The following is a 21,372-nucleotide window of genomic DNA, read 5'->3' as shown; positions in this document are numbered from 1 at the left end:
GGTCATTCAGCGCAGCTCTCTGTGCTAAAAACTGCTAGCGCAGTTTCGTAGAAGAGGGGGGTTATTGTTTGATTTTGCTTTCCTAAATTCACAAGGCAGCCAAATTGAGTTGAGCAGAGAATGGGGCAGTTGTAGGGGGGGGGTGCATTCCTGAGATGAGCTTTAAGACTACCTGGTTAATACTTCTTTTCAGCATCACCTGCCAAAGTTTAGGTGAGAAACTTAGCTGCACAAATGGCTGTCCTGAACATAGCTGCTCTTAAAATCTCAAGCCATTTCTCTTGAGTGTTGCATAACAAAGCAAAAAAAAAAAAAAAAAAAGACTGTTAAAAGTTTATTTTAATAACAAAAAAGTGATTTGGATAATAATCCATGTCCTACAAATGGTCAGGTGTTTTAGGCTGACAACTGGAATATACTGTATATCCTTGGTGGTGTAGAGTAGAGAATGACATGGTGCCAAAATTAATCACCGTTCCTATCCCCATGGAAAACAATCCCATGTCATTCTTTAGTGTCTATTTCAACCTCAATCCTTCTACACCAGCATTCTTCAATGTAAGGCTTGAAGGTCAGTAGTTTTGCCCAGTCATACTCCAATTCTTCCCTCTCTCCTTAAAGAATGACATGGAGCAAATGACACTGAGCAAATTGCAGCTCTACACTCTCGAGGAGCGTAGGGAGAGGGGAGACATGATTGAGACATTTAAGTACATCACGGGACGGGTAGAGGTGGAAGATGATATCTTTCTTCTCAGGGGACCCTCGACCACAAGAGGACATCCGCTCAAGCTCAGGGGAGGGAAGTTTCGTGGAGACACCAGGAAATACTTCTTCACGGAGAGAGTGATTGAGCATTGGAACGAGCTTCCAGTGCAGGTGGTCGAGGCACGCAGCATCTCAGACTTCAAGAATAAATGGGATACCTATGTGGGATCCCTACGAGGTCATGCCAAGGGATAGGGTCACTAGGACTGAATGAGCGGGTCAGTAGAGTGACAGTATAATTACAATTATTCTTTAGGGGGTCAGTAGACTTAAGAGGGTGGGTAAATAGTGTGGGCAGACTTGATGGGCTATGGCCCTTATCTGCCGTCATCTTTCTATGTTTCTATGTTATCCACAGTGAAGTGAACGGTGATGTATTTTGTCACCGTGTCATTCTCTAGTGTAGAGTAAAGTGAAGCAGACTGAATGTGCTTTAGGACCTCGTCTGTCACCATCTGCTTTGTTACTATACAATGTATTGCAACCACAATATAAGGTAGGGTTATCTATTGAGAATCTGATTTTTTTTTTCTCCCTCAGGAGCTTCAGAAGGCCATTGATAATCGCAAAGCCATCATCTTGTCCATAAACCTGTGCAGTTCGGAGTTCACCCAAACAGATACGGCAGAAAGCAGGGAACTTCAGGACCGACTGAGCCGGATGAATATGCGCTGGGACCGTCTTGGCAGTGTGATGGAGGAATGGCGTGGTTTGCTGCAGGATGCATTAATGCAGTGTCAGGTCTGTATAAACAAAGTGGAAGCTAGCTCACTCCATCCCATTCTCGGTGAACACAATGATGTTGAGTAATGATTTACAATGGTCTGTCTCTTATTTGTTAGCTTGTTTCAACAAATTTAATTCTAATAAGTCTTGGGAATGATGGTCTACCATGCAGACATGGAAACATGTGGACTATTTGTAAAAGTACTATTTCACTTCCTTCACTATAGAACTATTCTACTGGAGCATATCTATATGTAACGCATCACAGGGGATCTTCAGTTGTTGCTTTACACCTGACAATGTACAAGACTGAGAGGTTTCATACTGGCAGCAATATCAGGGTAGTTGCTATCATTGTTAGTCTGGTTACTGAACCCTAGGCATTCAGAGATTATTTTAGCAGTGTTTATGGAGCACTCTCTAAAGTTAAAAGGGGATAGATTCCATACAAATGTAAGGAAGTTCTTCTTCACCCAGAGTGTGGTAGAAATCTGGAATGCTCTTCCAGAAGAGAGAGCATACTCCAGGGATTCAGGAAAGGGTTAGATAAGTTCCTGCTGAACCAGAACGTACGCAATTAAGGCTATACTCAAATAGGACACCGGTCTTTGACCTAAGGGCTGCCGCGTGGGCTCGATGGACCACTGGTCTGACCCAGCAGCGGCAATTCTTATATTCTTAACACCTCCCCCTCCCAGTTACTCACATGGAAGATAAATGTATAATAGGGCACAAATACAAAGAAGGTGAATGTGTTGCACTTTTTAAAAAAATAAAAGCAACAGAGGTATCCATGAACTCCAGTCAGACATGTTGCCACTGATATTACTACAGTAGCCAAAGACCATTGTTAGCATTCAGAATCTTGAGGCTGAAACACAATCTGAGTCTCCAAAATTGTATCTGCTAACCTGTTGTCTTGGTTTGAGTTTAGTGCCCTTGTTTGCAAGTTTTGAGGCATTAACAAACTGTATGATGTAGTCCTTGTAGCACTATATGACCCTCTTATTCTAATTCTGTGAGTGTCAGAGCATTTAGTGTTCCGGGCCACGATAGAAACCTCTACCGCGGCTTAGTAAAAAGTGTGTGTGTGTGTGGGGGAGTTGTTATATGAGGTGTTCATAAACTGAAGAGTGGAATGCCCCCTCCCCTGAGCACCGCCCCTTCCAAGCAGCCGAACCCCCATCCTTTCCTCCCTCCCATCCAAACCCTGCCAAACGCGAGTGAGCCCTAGTACATACCTCCCTACGCAGTGTTGGGCCGGCAGCACTCTAAATGAGCTGCTTCGGCCTTGTCCGTCCGTGAATTCACTCTGCCGTGTTACTGATGACATCAGTAATGCATTCATGGGCGGACTAGGCCGAAGCAGCCTGTTTAGAGTGCTGCCGGCTTGACGCTGCTTAAGGAGGTATGTAGGGCTCACTCGCGGTCGGTGGGGTTCGAATGGGAGGGAGGGAAGGATAGGGGTTTGGCTGCGGGTGGGAGGGGTGCTCGCTCAAAGGTTCTTCTGCACAAGGGATGGGTGGGAAGGGAAACTGTGCAAGGGTCCTGCTGCTCAAGGGATGGGAGGGAGGCAAGGGAAGCTGTGCAAGGATCCTGCTGCTCAAGGGATGGGAGGGATGGAAGGATAGAAGCTGGGTAAGGATCCTGCACGAGAGGTGGGAGGGAGGGGAGGAAAGGTGCTGCACATGCGGGGGAGAAAAAAGAAAAAGGAATAATTGGGATGAAAGAGAGGAAGGGAGAGCTGATATGTACATACCCCGAAAATAAGACCTAGTGCGTTTTTTGGGCCTAAAATTAATATAAGACACTGTCTGATTTTCGGGGAAACAAGGTAGTTCTAACTTGGCCTCTTATACTTTCTGGTTCCTATTTCCCTGACTCCTCCTTCCTGTGTCGCTTTCCAGCTGGGGGAGTGAAAACCTTTATGCAATACGTATAGATGAAATATTGATATTTTCTGGCTATGCAATGTTGTTAAGGAATGACATTGCAAACGAAGTAAGAATTCCAACCTGTAAATTATGAAATGTTAACGTAATTTTTGGTTTATGTTTTGGTGTGTTTTAATAATATGTATGTGATTTTGTACATTGCTTTTATTATGAGCAGTTTATAAATCTTTTAAATAAATAAATAAATAATAGATCTGAAATCTACAAAATGGTTGTGATAAAGGATATTTTTCTATGTACATTTCTAACGGGTAGTAGCTTTATCTTTAAACTAGATTCATAGGCTACGGAACACTTTTTTGTTTGGGGGGGGGCCCGTAAGCTCCACCCCAGACTTGCCCAAGCTCCGTCCCAGACCCCACCCCATAATAGTACTAATTGTAATACCATTTTTTCCATTCATTTTTCATATATACACACAATATAATCTTGTTAACAATACATAATGGTTAACCACAAAATTAAACTACGCAAAGCACATTGTATGTTTCTCAACATTCATTCCTACCAGAACACCTAGCCTTGGTCACACATGCAGAACATAGATAACCCCTAAACAAATACAGGACCACAAACTAAAAGTACTAATATATACAAACCAAACCCTAAGATTCAAGACTCTACATGCAGTATAACCCCCAGAGAAATAAAAACAAATGCATTTCTTCCTGAACAGTGCAAAATATAGACAGCAGATGTAATTTCTCAAAACCGCCACAATTCAATCACTAAATTGAAAATAAAATCATTTCCCCTACCTTTGTTGCCTGGTGATTTTGGTTTTCAAACCATCTTTCCCAGTCTCTGGCTGTACTTCCTTCTGTCTGTGCTCTTAATTGTGTATCTAGGGCCACCTTATCCATTTGCTGTTTTTCTTTCCTTCACTTTCTGCCATATATCCATCTTTAGCATTAACTTTTAACATTCAACTTTCTTCCATTTTTCTGCTTTTTTCTCAAAATCTACTTTTCCATGCCTTCCCTTCCCATCTATCCATGTGTACCATCTCCTCCCTCTTTCTTCTCCCCTACTCCATCTATCCATAAAAAGCATTTCTTCTTATCTCTTCTCTGTCGCGCCCATCTCTGTGCACCATTTCCTCCCTCTGTCTCCCCTTCCCCTCCAACCCTATGCACCATCTCAACCCTCTCCCATAATCAGACATCTCTGTCTTCCCCCTTCCCCCCTCTTATGGTCTGGCATCTTTCTCCTCTCCTTCCCATAACCTGGAATCTCTCTCCTCTCCCATGGTCTGGCATCTCTCCCTCTCTTTCCCTCCATCTTCCTGAGGTCTAACATCTCTCACCTCTCCTTTCTGCAGTCTGGTATCTCTCTCTCCCCTCCTTCCCTTCCATTCTGTGGTCTGGCATCTCTCTCTCTCTCCTTCTCATTCCAGTGGTCTGACATCTCTCCTTCCTTCCAATGTAACATTTCTCCCTCTCTCTTCATCACTATCATGTCCAACAATTCTCCCTCTTTCTTCCTTTCCCCATATACATTATCTCTCGTTCCCTCTCACGCCATACACCTATGTCCAACAATTCTCTGTTCCTTTTCCCTCCCCCACCAGCAGCATTTCTTTCTCTCCCTTCCCACTACTCCACCCGTGCAGCATCTCTCTTTTCCTTTTTTCCTAACCCCCGCCCAGCCCGTGCATTTGTCCTTTCCAACTCTCTCCCAGTATGTGCAGTATCTGTCTTTCCCAACCCCCTGAGCATCTGTCCTCCCTGCCTTTCCATCTCCCTAACCCCTGCACCCAGCCTCTCCCTGCCAGGCTCTGCACCCAGCCCCTCCCCTCGCAGACTCTGTACCCAGCCACAGCCACCCCCTCCTCTCCCTTCCCAGACTCTGCATCCAGCCACCCACCTGTCAGACTCTTTTCCCCTCCCCTGTCAGACTCTGCATCCAGCCCCTTTCCCTTCCTCCCTCCCAGTCAAAGAAGCTGCTGAGTGTTGAGCAAGAGCATCAAAGTGTGCTCCTGCTCATTGCCGCTCAGCGGCTAAAGAAACCAGCTGCGACTGGTCGGGTTAGCAGCGGGTGGGCTCCTGCCCGCTGCATCTCTGGACCACCAAGGTTAAAAGTAAGTAACTGGCAATTTTGGGGAAAGCCACAGTCCCTGTGGTCTCCCCCGTTCTGATGCCTATGACTAGATGGAATAAGCTTGGGTTTAGGAGCAAATTTTCTATTATTATTTCTCCATAGAATGAAGACCATATTGCAGTTGACAGGGGAGTGATGTTCTCTGTTTTGATACTATTCAAGAAACCCACAAAAAGGCAGAATAGTCAAATGGTTCAGAGAGTGGTCGCTATAAAACAAAATACCTGAGTAAACACAACGCAAACAAGGCATGAAATTCAACTAATACAATCTTGAAATGTTAAGGTGCCCTCAGTGTGAGGGGGCAGCGAAAGGAGCCAATGCTCCAGCACTTCTCAGTTTCTTGCATAGGTTGTGTGGCAGTTTTTTGGAGTTTTGTTTGTTGTGTTGATACTATTCAAAGCATGCGACATATTTTGTCAAACTCTTACAAATTCATTTGGTGGAAAACTTCACATGAAACAGCAGCAGCAATGACCAAGAGCCAGCTCGAGAGTCCAGCAGAATTTGAAGATTTATTGAGAATCGAGCATCTAAGTGATTCAGGCACTTATGATGACAGCCATGTTTTGGCATGTACAGTAATGCCTGTGTCAGGGCTCTGTTGTATGTTAAATAAGAAAAAGCAGAGGCCAAAATTCAATTAAGATTCATCTTTTATGTGTGACTCATTTGGCATACGACTGACCCCTGACGCACACATTTCACACCAAAACATGGCTGTGTCCTGTCATTATAAGTGCCTCAATTGCTTAGAATTTTGATTCTCAATAAATCTTCATATTCTGCTGAACTCCCTGAGTTGTTGGTTTGGTTTGGTTTTCAGTCTTTCCCTTGGTTGTCACCACTGTTGTTTCATTTGTTTCTTCTCTGCATAGAGTTTCCTACTCTTCCTCAATGTAAACTACTTAGCACCTTGAGCTAACACCACTGACTAAATTATTTTAAAAATTAATTTTCCGTCTACAAACTGATATTTCCTTGTGTGATTTACAGGATTTCCATGAGATGAGCCATGGGCTGCTGCTGTGGTTGGAAAACATTGACAGGAGGAAGAATGAGATTATCCCAATCAACCCAAATCTAGATACCGATACACTCCAGGATCACCATAAGCTGCTCATGGTAAGATGCATTTCTTGGCACTGATAGGAAGGAAACAATTGAATAGTGGAAGGCTAATGTTTTCTGTCCTGAGGTATCAGGGTTAGTTTGTTAATTTTGGTTAGGGTATACCCACTGGTTTCCAAATTTGTTGTGAAAGCCTACCCATTTGTTGTGAAAGCCTACTGATTTTCAGGATACTCAGAGGGTATTGGTGTAAATCAGTGTTCTTCAACCACTGGTCCATGGACCAGTGCCGGTCCACAGAAATTTCCTGCCGGTCCACATGGCTGGCATGTGCATCAGGCCCAAAACAGTGTTCTTCAACCGCTGGTTCGCGGTGTGATTGATGCGGCGTTATCTTCGGGCCGGCTTCCTCTTCCTCACTGACTCATTGCACAAAGCCACGGGCAGCGGCTCCTATGCACGTCCTGTGCCTGAACTGGAAGCCTTCTCTCTGATGTCACTTCCAGATGAGGTGCGGGATGCGCAAGGAGCCACTGCCCGCAGCTTTGTGCAAAGGAGCCGGCCTGAAGATAACACCAGGGGTGGCATAAAACGGCCAGGCGGAAGCAGGCCAGAAGGTAAGGCACAGCATGGAGGGAAGAAGAAAACAAAGGTAGGGGGAATGATTTTAGTTTTGAATTTAGTGACTGAATTGTGTCAATTTTGAGAATTTTCATCTGCTGTCTGTATTTTGCAATGTTCAGGAAGAAATGCATTTGGTTTTTTTTCTCTGGGGGGTGTACTGCATGCAGAGTCTTAAATATTAGGGTTTGTTTGTATATATTAGTACTTTTAGTTTTTGGTCCCGTATTTGCATAGGGGTAATCTGTTCTGGTAGGAATGAATGTTGAGAAGCATACAGTGTACTTTATGTAGTTTAATTTTGTGGTTAACCATTATGTGTTGTTAATAAGATTATATTATGTGTATATATGAAAAATGAATGGAAAAAATAGTGTTACAATTAGTACTATGGGGCGGGGTCTGGGGCAGAGATTGGGTAGAGATGGGCGGGTCTGGCCCATGACTTAGCCCATGCACGTGGGGAAAAAGAACCCGATGTTCACATACAAAATGGGGGGAACACCACTAGGGGTTAGTAACCTGGAGAGAGACCTGGGAGTGATGGTAGACGCAACACTGAAGGCATCGGCGCAATGCGCCACAGCCTCTAGGAAAGCAAACAGAATGCTGGGTATCATTAAGAAGGGTATTACGACCAGGACGAAGGAAGTCATCATGCCGCTGTATCGTGCAATGGTACGGCCGCATCTGGAGTACTGTGTCCAGTACTGGTCGCCGTACCTCAAGAAAGACATGGCGGTACTTGAGGGAGTACAAAGAAGAGCAACCAAACTGATAAAGGGAATGGAAAATCTCCCATATACCGACAGATTGAAGCAGTTGGGACTTTTCTCCCTGGAGAAGCGAAGACTTAGAGGAGACATGATAGAAACCTTCAAGATCCTGAAGGGCATAGAAAAAATAGACAGGGGCAGATTTTTCAAATTAAGGGGCGCCACAAGTACAAGGGGGCACTCGGAGAAATTGAAAGGGGACAGGTTTAGAACAAACGCTAGGAAGTTCTTTTTCACTCAGAGGGTGGTGGATACATGGAACGCGCTTCCAGAGGCTGTTGTAGACAAGAAAACATTAAATGGTTTCAAAGAAGGTTTGGATAGATTCCTAGAAGAAAAAGGGATTGAAGGGTATAGATAGGTATAGACCATTGCTCAGGCAATGGGCCTGATGGGCCGCCGCGGGTGCGGACCGCTGAGCAGGATGGACCTATGGTCTGCCTCAGCGGAGGCAACTTCTTATGTTCTTATGTTCTTATGTTCTTCAACCGCTGGTCCGCAGACTGATGCCGGTCCACACAATAATTCTTTTATTTCTGCCGGACCATAGGTGTAAAAAGGTTGAAGAACACTGGTGTAAATTCTGCCTGAGCAGTACCTGCAATGCCACTGCTCCCGCATCTTCTAAGGTGTTGTTATTGGGGGCCCATAATGTGAATTTATGCCACTGCCAAAAAAACGTGCATGAAAGGCCCTTTCTGAATATTTTGAAACTTCTAGAAAGGGCAGGTGCTTGATGGAAGGGAAGAGAAAGAGTGCAGATGCTAGATGGAAGGAAACAGTTGCTACCTTGAAACAGGCAAAGAGAGAGAGAAGTGATGCATCGGTGGGGGTGGCAAGGAGAGGGAAAGAAACACTGGATTCAGGGCGAGGAGGGAGTGAGGCTCTGCATTGAGGGGAAAGTTAGCAAGGAGGAAGAGTGGTGCTGCATGGGGGCATGAAGAAGGAAAGAAGTACTAGTATCAGGGGAGGAAGGGCAAGAGGTGCTGCATCAGGGGAAGGAGGGATAGAGGAGCTGCAATGGGGGGCCAGGAGGGAAAGGAATGCTGAACTCAGATGGTTAATCGCAATTAAAATGTTTAATCTTCCTGCAGCCCTAGTTTTAATGTAGATTGTGATGACACTGAAGTAGCATACTAGGTCATAATGCATACTATTGTTTTGATTTTTTTTTTTTTTGCTTTTAGGTTCAAACAATTTTTATTGATGCAAATACAACACCAGCGCACCCTCAGCCTGCCCCGGAACTCTTCCTGCAGCAGCCGCCTGCCTAGGCGGGAACAGTAAGTCACTGTTGCAGGAAGAGATCCGGGGCAGGCCGAGGTTAGAAGTCTCCTCTGACGAATACAACACTGCAGCTGACATAACATTTAACGATCCGGAGGGGGGGGGTTCCGGAGCTGCAGGGCCGGCGTTAGAGGCAGTGAGAACCGGACAGCTAAGCGTCCAACATCGCCTTCAAAACCGGGCCGGCTGTGCACCCCACCAAGGCGTGCACCCGGGGCAGACCGCCTCCCCCTTGGTACGCCACTGGTCCATCGTGCCCAGCAGTCTGCTCCCGCAGCAGCCTTTAGGTCAAAGACCAGTGCCCTAACTGAGTCTAGCCTTACCTGCGTACGTTCTGGTTTAGCAGGAACTTGTCTAACTTTGTCTTGAATCCCTGGAGGGTGTTTTCCCCTATAACAGCCTTCAATTTAGGTTTCTTAGCCGCCCAACAAAAATGAGTAACCCCTTTATAAAGAATGCGTAAATCTTTCTTTAGCAAGCACAACGGCAGAGTCTGCAAAACATACAGCCATTTGGGAAAGATGAACATCTTAACCAAACAAATGCGCCCCATCAGAGAAAGGGGCAATGCCCTCCATGTCTCCAGCAAGAGCTCCATCTGTTGCTGAAACTTATCCACATTAAGACAATACAAACGGTGAACCTGCATAGTCATCAAAGTCACCAAATACACAAACTGCCCAGGCGCCTATGTCAACGGAAATCCATTCCCCCATAGGGCCTGAACCATCACAGAGGATGCTAACGCCTCTGTTTTATCCACATTTAAGTGAAACCCTGCATATTCACCATATTCTTTTATCAAGTCCAGTAAGGCTGTCAAAGAAGGCAAAGGATCTGTAAGATGTACTAAACTATCATTCGCAAAGGCCGATAACTTAAAAGAGGTAGCTCCGATGCCAATTCCCTTTATAGATGGCATCGCATAAATATCCCAAATTAGGGGGTCCAACGTAAGCACAAACAACAACAGCGATAAGGGGCAACCCTGTCTCGTCCCCTTAGAAATCAGGAACCTGTCCATTTCAAAATCTTTCAACACTATTCTAGCATGTGGAAAAGCATACAATGTTCTTACCGCCGATACAAAAAAACCATCAAAACCATAGGCCGCTAAAGTATCATAAAGAAAATCCCACCTCACCCTGTCAAATACCTTTTCGGCATCAAAATTAACCAGCACAGATGAGAAATTGCTCACCGCCCGCTGTTCCAAAGACAGCAACAATTTTCTTACATTTTTAGCTATAGTTCGTCCTTTCACAAATCCCACATGAGCTTCGTGTATAAGGGAGGGAAGCACAGCAGCCATCCGCTTTGCCATGATTTTCGCTAACAATTTAACCTCTGTATTCAATAAGGAAATAGGTTGATAGGAACCTGCTTGTTCAGGGTCTTTATGCGGTTTAGGCAACAGCAAGATGCGTGCCGTGTTCATACCCTCCGGTAAAGCCTCTGTGCCAACCATGACAGTAAACATTTAAGCAAATGGCTGAATGATCACCTAAGAGCTTATAAAATTCAATGTGCATGCCATCCTCGCCCGACGCCTTCAACAAAGGACTATTCCCTATTGCCCAATACACTTCCTCCGGCGTTATTGGTGCATTCAAATGCTCCCTGTCTGTCTCAGGGATACGAGGCAACGCTATCCCATCCAAATAAGGCCCCGTCATTACACCAATCTCCGACGGGGAGGCATAAAGATTCTTAAAATAGCAAAAAAAATATATCTCCGATCTCCAGGTCAGTTGTAACTCTCTTCCCCTCCTCATTCCTCAGAGCCTGAACCCTATGTGGACCCGTCCTGGAAGAAACCAGTTTCCCCCCCCCTTATTCCCGTATCTATAAAGCTAGATTTACTCGCCCGTGAATGTAGTAGGGAATTAAGGGCCACTTGATATTCAAACAACTCTTGTTTGTGCATGAGATCACCAATCTGGCCATACCGCCTCTGGGCCTTAGCAACATCCTTCTCTAAACGCAGAATTTCCCTATCTCTAGCTTTCTTAACATGACTTCTATAACTAAGGGTATTCCCCCCTCAACACCGCCTTCGCCGCTTCCCAAAATAAGATGGGGTCTCCTTCTGTGTGAGCATTATGTCGTTTGTATTCATTCCATGTTTTCAACAACCGTTCCCTATAGTTCGAATCTCTATACAATGCAAGCAGAAATACCCAGCGCCACTTCCCCAGAAGCCCTCCTCCTTTTTGCTAAATCACTTGAACCCAGGCATGATCAGAAATTGTATAAGGACCTATCTCAGCCCGCTTCAGCTTTCAAAACACCTGTTCCGTCACCCAAATATAATCTATGCGAGACTGCGTACCGTGCGCCCGGGACATACGAGTATAATCCCTCTCAGTGTCATCAAATACCCTCCATGAGTCAATTAATTCCAGGTTATCACTAAATTTTTGGAGCTCCCTTTCCCCTGCTCGACGCAGGGCACCCTCTGGTTCCGTGCAATCCAAACTAGAATCACAAAAAGCATTAAAGTCTTCCCCTACAATCAGGGAGACCTGGGCATAGGGCAACAACAAACGGGTCAATTTAGCATAAAATGCCAAATCATTTTCATTAGGGGCATAGACACAGCAAAATACCATGTCCTGCTGCGCGATTACCCCTCGACATAGCACATATCTGCCCTCCCCATCTTAATTATTGCCTATGTCTGGATTATTTTGCTGTACACCTGCTTGTGTGAATTTCTTCAAAAAGGCAGTAATTAAATCCTAATTAATAAACAAATGATTTTGCAGATTGCATTACCAAGATAAAGGAGAAAGAAAGTATAGGAGGGTGATTTTTTTAAGTTTGATAAAACTCACAGGGATACATAGTCTAGTTGGTGAGGAATTCCTTGTTCTAATTCTTTTTGCCTTTGTTTTGAAATGGCTGTGGTCACAGGTTTTAGTATGATTCTCTACTTATATGTGCAGATTGAAATATGCTTAACATTATAAAACTGTCATTTACAACAATTCCCTCTATTAATTCATCAGAACAGTAGTTATTAAGCATTGATGATATGCTTTCCTAACAGCAAATCAGGCGTGAATTGGTTGAGTCTCAGCTGAAGGTGGCTTCTTTGCAAGACATGTCCTGCCAGCTGTTAGTAAATGCTGAGGGTAAGGATTGTCTGGAAGCCAAAGAGAAGGTGCATGTCATTGGTAATCGACTGAAGGTGCTCCTGAAGGAGGTCTCTCGGCATATCAAGGAGCTAGAAAAAATCCTAGATATTTCAAGCAATCAACTGGTAAGCCTTTCTTAACCTTCTCCCATTTTGGTTTTCTCTTCCACAACCCTAACACATTCCCATATGATGTGCTATTTGAGGATATTAAACTGGGATTTCATTAACTTTAGATTTTACCCCCTCATCTACGAAACTGCGCTAGCAGTTCTAGCGCGGGGGGCAGCGCTGAATGGCCCACACTGCTCCCGACGCTCATAAGGTTCCTATGAGTGTCGGGAACAACACGGGTCATTCAGCGCGGCTCTCTGTGCTAGAAACTGCTAGCACAGTTTAATAGAAGAGAGGGTTAGTTTAAGCTCCATATGATGTTGTTTATTTCGACTTATAAATCGCTTTGCCAAGAAATATGCTAGGAGTGGATGTACAAGAGCAAATGTCAAGGAACGATCATAAAAAGCGTCAAAAACATAAACCAAAACCTACACACGAATCATAAATCATTAAAACAACCCTGAGCTAAAAGGGAAATTAAATATTTCACTTTCTTTCAGGTATGAACCATACTGCTCAAAGACACTGAAACTAGGGGCTCCTTTTACTAAGGTGCGCTAGCGTTTTTAGCGCGTGCTAACCTCGCGCTATGCGCCAAAAACACCATCTCAATAGTGCGTGCTAAAACCGCTAATGCAGCTTAGTAAAAAGAGCCCTAAGGTATTTATGTTAAACAGTAGAAAGCTTTATATAAGAAATAGGCGTGTAAACATTATGTTTCATTTTTAAAAATAAGATTAAAAGTATTGTGCTTTTGGTTACATGGGAAGCACATAGGCAGTGATTGAAACTTCTGGATTCTCACTTGCATCCACTGAGGGGTATTTTTGATAGGACATCTAAGCCTGAGGTTAGACGTTTTGGGCAAGACATCCACAAACCCAGTAGAAAAAACGTCCAATTTCCAAGTTTATTGTACACTTGATATACCGCAATGGGAGAACATCTATGTGGTTTACATAAAATTAATATATAAAAATATTAAAAGATAGAACTACAATATCAATAGAAAAAGAAAGAAAAATAGAATATAAGAATTAAAAGCTAGTTGTGTGCTTATTGTTTCAGGTCAGGGTCTGACATATCCCCTGCATCCTTTATATTTCACTGGTCATATGCATCTGTAAGCAGAAAAGTTTTTAATAATGTTTTAAAGCGTTCAAGATTTTGTTCTATTTGAATGTAATTTGGAACAGCATTCAAAAAGTTGAGGACCAATGACTGCAAAAGAATGATCTCTAGTTGATGAATATGCTTTATTCCAGGACAAGGGTCATTGGGGTGGGCAGACTAGATGGGCCGTGGCCCTTATCTGCCGTCTATTTCTATGTTTCTATGTTTAAGCAGGCAGCCTATTCTCACATATGGGTGACGTCATCCACGGAGCCCGGATGCGGACAGCCTCGCAAGCAGACTTGCTTGTAGAAACTCAGAAGTTTCAAGTCTGCCACACCACTTATGCACGAATGCCTTCCTGCCCAGCACAGGGCGAGTCTCCTCAGTTCTCAGTTTTCCACAGAGCCGAGAAGTCTGTCTTTGACGCTCTGCACTGAACTTAGTTCGCTTTGTGCCTTCTCTTCACTGCGGTTTGTGTTCTTTTTGTCATGAATCACTGTTAATTTCTGTTTTTAAAAAAAAAAAAGTTTTATTTTTTCATCGACTTTGGTGGGGTAGGTCGCACACCCACAGCCTGCGAGCTTCGACTTCCCTTCTAAGTCCCGGCCAGTCACGGGCTTCAAGAAGTGTAGCCAGTGCCAGTGTACGATTTCCCACACCGTTGGTGTCTTCGTTGTCTCAGGCCTGACCATAGTCCGAAGTCATGTGAGCGCTGTGCTACTCTTCAACCTCGAGCCCTTAAACTTCATTGGGTTCAAGTGGAAAAGCTGTTTAGGATGAACTCTTCAGCTACACCTTCGACCTCAATCTCTGACTTGGTCAAGTCTTCAACTGGAGGTCCTCCTGTTTCCACAACCCTCGAATTGCATCAGACCTTCCTCGTTTGGATCATCTTTGGCTTCGAGTACTCCTGCTTTATCTTCCCCTGAGCTTCCCTCATGTCAGATACTTAAGAAGAAGGTTATCCAAGCATCAATCTAAGTCAAAGAATTCTTCTACTGCCACCTCAGAGCCTATAGCCTCAGCAAGTGGTCCAGTTTCAGACTCGGATCCACAATTGCAGGCTTCTCTCCAGACCATGTTAGAGCAGAAATTTGTTAAGTTATTGAGCAAATATGTTCCTGCCTTGACTGTTTCCTGCAGTCCAGCCTGGGAAATCAGCAGTCTCCCGAGAGGTCGAGTCCCTGCCTGTGCCTCGAGCTGAGTCTACACACACTATGCAAGGAGTTGAGTCTTTGCGAGTGTCTGGTCTGGAATCTACACACTATGCAAGGAGTTGAGTCTTTGCGAGTGTCTTGATTGGAATCTTCACACTCCATGCAAGGAGCCGAGTCTTAGCGAGTGTCTCGACAGGAATCCTCACACTCCATACAAGGAGCCGAGTATTTGGGAGTGCTTCGAGATTCCTCAATCCAAACCATTGAATCTATGGGGTTTTGATCTACAGCTTCTAGCCCTATTCATTTACCAGTGGCACTGCCCGTTTCCAGGCATAGGGCGCAGTCTCCTCGATCTCAACCGAGACCTACTTCCAGGCAGCACTCTCGTCATAGATCGAGGCCCTCATCAAGACATCCATAAAGGCACAGGTCTTCTCCCGCAGAAAAGCCTTCTTTATCCAGGCCTCAATCCAGACCTTCCAGCTCTTCGAGGCCTCCAACTCCTCAATCGAGGTCTCCAATTCCAGACCCCAAGGACTCAGCTGATTCCAATGCCTCCTCCAAGTCTGTCTATTCCTTGGGTTACCAATACTCTAGAGAGGCTTCGCCTTTGTTCTCCACTTGAGGCGCTTCAAGGTCATCGAGTCCTTCTCGAGGCCAGGCTCTGGCAGATCAATTGTCATTTTCCTCCTTTCTTTGGCAATTGGCTGGCAACCTGGATATTAAATTGGGCGCTGTTTCTAAATATTCTAAGGAGCATTTAGAAGAAATGCATCTGCCTCAACCTCCTGCAGAATCACTCAAGCTTCCTCTTAACAGGCTTTTGTCTCAAACTTTCAAATGAAATCTAGAGACTCCTTATGCTATACCTGCTGTTCCAGGCAAATTGGAATCGAAGTATAGAACTCTACATTGCAAGGGCTTTGAGAATTCACAACTATCTCACAAATCCCTTGTGGAATCTTCATTGAAGAGAACCCATCCTTCCATGGACAAGTTTGGCCATCGCCTTTATCAGAATTCCATGATGGCCTTCAGAGTCCTCAAGTACAATTTTATCTTCACGACTTATTTTAAGTTTTTGAGTGATCATCTTCCAAGTTTTATGAAGAACTTGGATGAACAAAGACATATGGAGTTTCTAGAACTCTCTGCCACCTTGGTGTAATTCCAGTTACATCTTCTCCAGTCATCTTATGATGCATTCGAGTTGTCTGCTCAAGCAGCTGCTTGCTCTGTGGCTATGCGTTGTCTTGCCTGGCTTCGTACCATTGATATGGACCCCAATCTTCAGGACCGTCTGGCTAATATTCCTTGTGAGGGCAAAGACCTCTTTGATGAATCCATAGAGGCCGCCACCAAGAAGTTGTCTGAGCATGAAAAGTCTTTTGCTTCAATTGTCAGATCTAAGCCTAAGCCAGCTCCTGCAAAACCTTCTCGACCTCTTCCATCCTTCCAGAGGCGTTATCCTCCACGGGTGGCTCCTTATACTTGAGCAGCCCCCAAGAAACAACAGCAACAGAAGCAACAGAAACCTCAGCCTTTTTGACTGTCTCAAACAGAGCATAACCTCCATCGTTCTGTTTCTGTCTTCCCTTCCCCCATAGGAGGTCATCTCCATCATTTTTACCATTGATGGGAAACCATTATATCAAACCTCTGGGTGTTGTCAATAATCAGGGAAGGATACTCTCTTCATTTCACTCAGGTTCCACCAGAGCTTCCTCCTAGAGAGTATCCTTCCAATCCATCCCAGACCGCCCTTCTTCTTCAGGAACCTCAAGCTCTACTTCATCTCCATGCCATCGAGGAAGTTCTTCTGGAACAGCAGAGCAGGGAGTTTTACTGCTGTTACTTCCTAGTTCTGAAGAAGACGGGCGATGTGCAACCCATTCTGGATCTCAGGGCTCTCAACAAATTTTTGGTCAAAGAAAATTTTTGCATGTTGTCCCTGGCATCCCTTTATCCCCTTATAGATCAGAACGATTGGTTATGTTCTCTAGATCTCAAGGAGGCTTACACTCGCATTCCCATTCATCCAGCCTCCCATCAGTACCTCAGATTTTGGGTGGGAAATCTACATTACCAATATCCTTTGGCCTGGCATCATTTCCCAGAGTGTTCATCAAGTGCCTAGTAGTGGTAGCAGCAGCTCTAAGGAACCATGGTCTTCAGGTGTTTCCCTACCTGGACGACTGGCTCATCAAAGATTCAACATCTCAAGGGGTTATTGTAGCGACCCAACGGACTACGTGGTTCCTTCAAAGCTTGGAATTCGAAATCAACTTTCCTAAATCCCATCTTCAGCCATCTACGGTTCATTGGAGTAGTTCTGGACACTATCCAACTCAGAGCATTCCTCCCTGAACAACATCTGGATGCTCTTCTTCAGCTCTGTCACAAAGTGTCTTCATGCTCATCAATCTTAGCAAGACACATGATGGTATTACTATGGCCTCCACAGTTCACATGACTCCTTTTGCCAGACTTCACCTCAGAATTCCTCAGTAGACCCTAGCATCTCAGTGGACACAGGCTTGCGAGCCACTCTCTGCACATATTACAGTCACTCCTTCCTTGAGACAGTTTCTCCGCTGGTGGATGCTCTCTTCCAATCTCTCCAGAGTTTTACTGTTTTAGACGTAGCCTCATCAGAAGGTCCTCATGACAGATTCTTCATCCTATGCTTGGGGGGCTCACCTTGATGGTCTCCGTACTCAAGGCCATTGGTCCAGCACAGATCGTCAGTGTCATATCAATCTGTTGGAACTCAGAGCGATCTTCGATGCTCTCAAAGCTTTTCAGCATCTTCTTCACGACCAGGTAGTCCTCATTCGGATGGACAACCAAGTCGCCATGTACTATGTCAACAAGAAGGAAAGAACGGGATCTCTCCCTCTTTGCCAAGAAGCTCTAAAGGTTTAGGATTGGGCAATCCTTCACAACACCTTCCTGAAAGCTGTCTACATTCAAGGGGAGCAAAGCTATCTGGAGGACAAATTGAATCGTCTTTTGCAACCTCATGAATGGACACTCAATTCCTCACCTCTTCATCACATTTTTTCTCAGTGGGGAACTCCTCAGATAGATCTCTTTGCATCTCCCCACAACCACAAACTGCCTCAATTCTGCTCCAGGATATACTCTCCTCATCGCCTCGAGGCAGATGCTTTTCTATTGGAATGGACGAATCGCTTCCTGTATGCATTCCCTCCATTCCCTCCTCTTCTAAAGATTCTTGTCAAGCTGAAGAACGATCATACCACCATGATATTCTGATAGCTCCTCGGTGGCCAAGACAACCTTGGTACTCCCTTCTACTTCAACTCAGCAGCAGGGAGCCATACCTTCTACCAGTTTTTCCATCTCTGCTTATACAGAGTCAAGGGTCTCTACTTCATCCCAACCTGCAGTCTCTACACCTGATAGCTTGGTACCTCTCAACATAACTCCTCTTCAGTTTTCTCAACCTGTAAGAGACATTTTAGAGGCTTCTAGAAAGCCTGCCACTAGACAATGCTACCACCAAAAATGGACTAGATTTTCTACTTGGTGCATCTCTCATGACATGGAGCCTCGAGATACCTCCTTGGCTTCTGTCTTGGATTATCTTTTGCACTTGTCTACCTCTGGCCTCAAGTCTACATCTTTCCGAGTTCATCTCATTGCCATTGCTGCTTTCCATCAGCCTATTAAAGGGATGCTCATCCGGTGGTTTCCAAATTTATGAAAAGACTTTTCAATGTCAAACCTCCTCTCAAACTACCTCCAGTGGTTTGGGATCTCAATGTTGTCCTTCCTCAATTGATGAAGCCTCCATTTGAACCAATGTCTATGGCTCATCTGAAATATCTTATTTGGAAAGCGGTGCTTCTCATTGCCCTCACATCTGCTCGAAGAGTCAGTGAGCTGCAAGCTTTAGTTGCTGATCCACCTTTCATAGTTTTCCATCATGACAAGGTGGTCCTCCGTACTCATCCTAAATTCTTACCTAAAGTGGTTTCAGAATTTCATCTCAACCAATCTATTGCACTTCCAGTGTTTTTTTTCTAAAGCCTCATTCTCACCCTGGAGAATCAGCTCTTCATACTCTGGACTGTACTCTGGACTCATGCTTTGGCCTTCTACCTGGAATGTACCAAACCACACAGATCTGCTCCTCAACTTTTTGCCTCTTTCGATCCAAATAAGTTGGGACATCCAATTTCTAAGCGTACCATCTCCAACTGGATGGCTGCTTGTGTCTCTTTCTGCTATGCCCAGGCTGGACTCCATCTACAGAGTCGAGTCATAGCCCACAAAGTCAGAGCAATGACGGTTTCAGTAGCTTTCCTCAGATCCACTCCCATTGAGGAAATTTGCAAAGCTGCCACCTGGTCCTCGGTTCATACTTTCACCTCTCATTATTGTCTGGATTTTTTCTCCAGAAGGGTTGACCATTTTGGCCAGAGAGTATTGCAAAATCTATTCTCCTAAGTTGCCAACACTCCCACCATCCCATTCTTGGAGGTCACCCATATGTGAGAATAGGCTGCCTTCTTGTTCTGGGATAAAGCACAGTTACTTACCGTAACAGTTGTTATCGAGGAATGTCAGGCAGCTATTCTCACAACCCACCCACCTCCCCTGGTTGGCTTCTCTGCTAGCTATCTGAACTGAGGAGACTTGCCCTGTGCTAGGCGGGCGCATGCGTGGTGCAGCAGACTTGAAACTTCTGAGTTTCTACAAGCAAGTCTGCTTGCGAGGCTGTCCGCATCCAGGCTCCGTGGATGATTTCACACATATGTGAAAACAGCTGCCTGCTGTCCCTGGCTAACAACTGTTACGGTAAGTAACAGTTGTTATCCAGGGATGGAATTACTAAAATGTTTTGCTATAAAGAGCATAGCGAGTGTATTGAAGAATAGGGTATTAAGTAATTATCCAGGTATGGTGGTGATTGATTATAGCATGTTTTGAAAGCCAAAAGTATGATTTTTATATGTCAAGCGATATTTTATCGGTAGCCAGTGTGCCGATTTCAACAATGGTGTAATATGGTCAAATTTCTTTTTTCCTGTTATTAATTTATTGCAGTGTTTTATGCGAGTTGAAGACGACACAAATCTTTTTGTCTAGCTCCATAGTATAATGAATTACAGTAATCCAACGTATTGATTATTAGAGAATGAACATATATGAGATATAGAATGAATAAGGCAAAGTTTATAATGACTACATTGTAGTACTGTAGAAATTTGTTTTTGAAAAGTTAATTTTGAGTCAAAAATGACTGAGAATCTTTAGTGTTGTCGAGAGTTGAATGGGAGTTTTTGATAGTATTAACGGAGATGGAAGCAATTGTTCTACCTTTGTTGTGAATAGTAAAGTTTTAGATTTTTGAGGGTTTAATGAAAGGTGATTTGTATAAAGCCACGAAGAGATCTGTTCAAGTGACTTTTTATTGATAGCTTGTATCTCTTGGATATTTGTAAAATCAGTTGGATGAAGAAGTTGGATGTCGTCTGCATAAACAAATATTGTGAACCCAATAGATTGTACAAGCGTAAGTACAGTGGACATAAAAATGTTAAATAGAATGGGGGCTAGGATTGATCCTTGAGGTACACCACATGGCAACGAATAGGTCTTTGTATATTGATCTTGTAGTTTCAGTTTATAATTTCTATCTTGTAAATAGGATTCGTAGGACTATATCAATGATGCCAATATTGTGTAGTTGACTCAGTAGAATATCATGATTGATAGTGTCAAATGTCACAGTAAGATCTAATGAAATCAGTAAAGCTGACTTAAGTTGATCCATGTAATTTAGAACTATCGTTGTCAGTATAAGGAGTGAAGTCTCCATAGAATGGTTTATGCAGAGCCCAGTTTGATTAGGATGTAAGCCGTTTGTTTTTTCCAAAAAATTGTTTAAGACATTGAAAACATGCTTTTCGATAATCTTCACGTAGAATTTAATATTTGAAATCGGTCTATAGTTTGTACTGTCCGAGACTGACAAATGTACATCTTTGACTTTTGAGATAACTATAGCTTGTTTCCATTTGTCTGGTAATGTACCATGATTTAAACTTTTTGAGATCATACTATAAATAAAAGGTACAAAATGATTTGATATATTTTTTCAAAATGATTGTAGGTACTGGGTCATGTGGTTCATTTGTAATTTTCACGGAAGAGATTAGTGATTTAAGCTCTAATATAGATGGAAAGTTGAATTTTGATAGTTTACTAGGAATTGATTTTTGTGTCTGTGTCAGAAAGTTCAGGTAGTGTCATTACTGGTGTGGTAAATGACAAATGTATGATTTTAATATTATTTTTAATGGCCATTGCTATTTGTACATCTTTGAGTTGAAGGGTATAGTTTGCATTTGGAGTTTATTTCGTAGTTAGTGTTTTCAGTATGCTATAAAAAACTGCAGAATTATTGGCTTTTGTAATTTGTTTTGTATGCTATTGCTTTTGTTTGTTTGGATCGCATTTTTATATTCCCATTCCTATGTTTTATTTTTGAAAATGACCTATGT

General features: G+C 43.8%; 1 protein-coding gene across 2 annotated transcripts in view; it reads left to right on the top strand.

The window, feature by feature from the left end:
• Window positions 1-21,372, top strand: part of SYNE1 (spectrin repeat containing nuclear envelope protein 1) — a 994,076-nt gene that overhangs the window by 945,292 nt on the left and 27,412 nt on the right. For both annotated transcript variants that reach the window (XM_033936910.1, XM_033936909.1), the window contains 3 exons: window positions 1,309-1,509; window positions 6,546-6,674; window positions 12,357-12,569. In XM_033936910.1, the coding sequence (XP_033792801.1) occupies window positions 1,309-1,509; window positions 6,546-6,674; window positions 12,357-12,569 (543 nt within the window). The remainder of the gene's footprint in view (window positions 1-1,308; window positions 1,510-6,545; window positions 6,675-12,356; window positions 12,570-21,372) is intronic.

This window comes from Geotrypetes seraphini, chromosome 3 (assembly GCF_902459505.1).
Source record: "Geotrypetes seraphini chromosome 3, aGeoSer1.1, whole genome shotgun sequence".
Lineage (NCBI taxonomy): Eukaryota > Metazoa > Chordata > Amphibia > Gymnophiona > Dermophiidae > Geotrypetes > Geotrypetes seraphini.
Note: the sequence above shows the minus strand (reverse complement) of the source record. Positions and strands in the feature narration are given on the sequence as shown.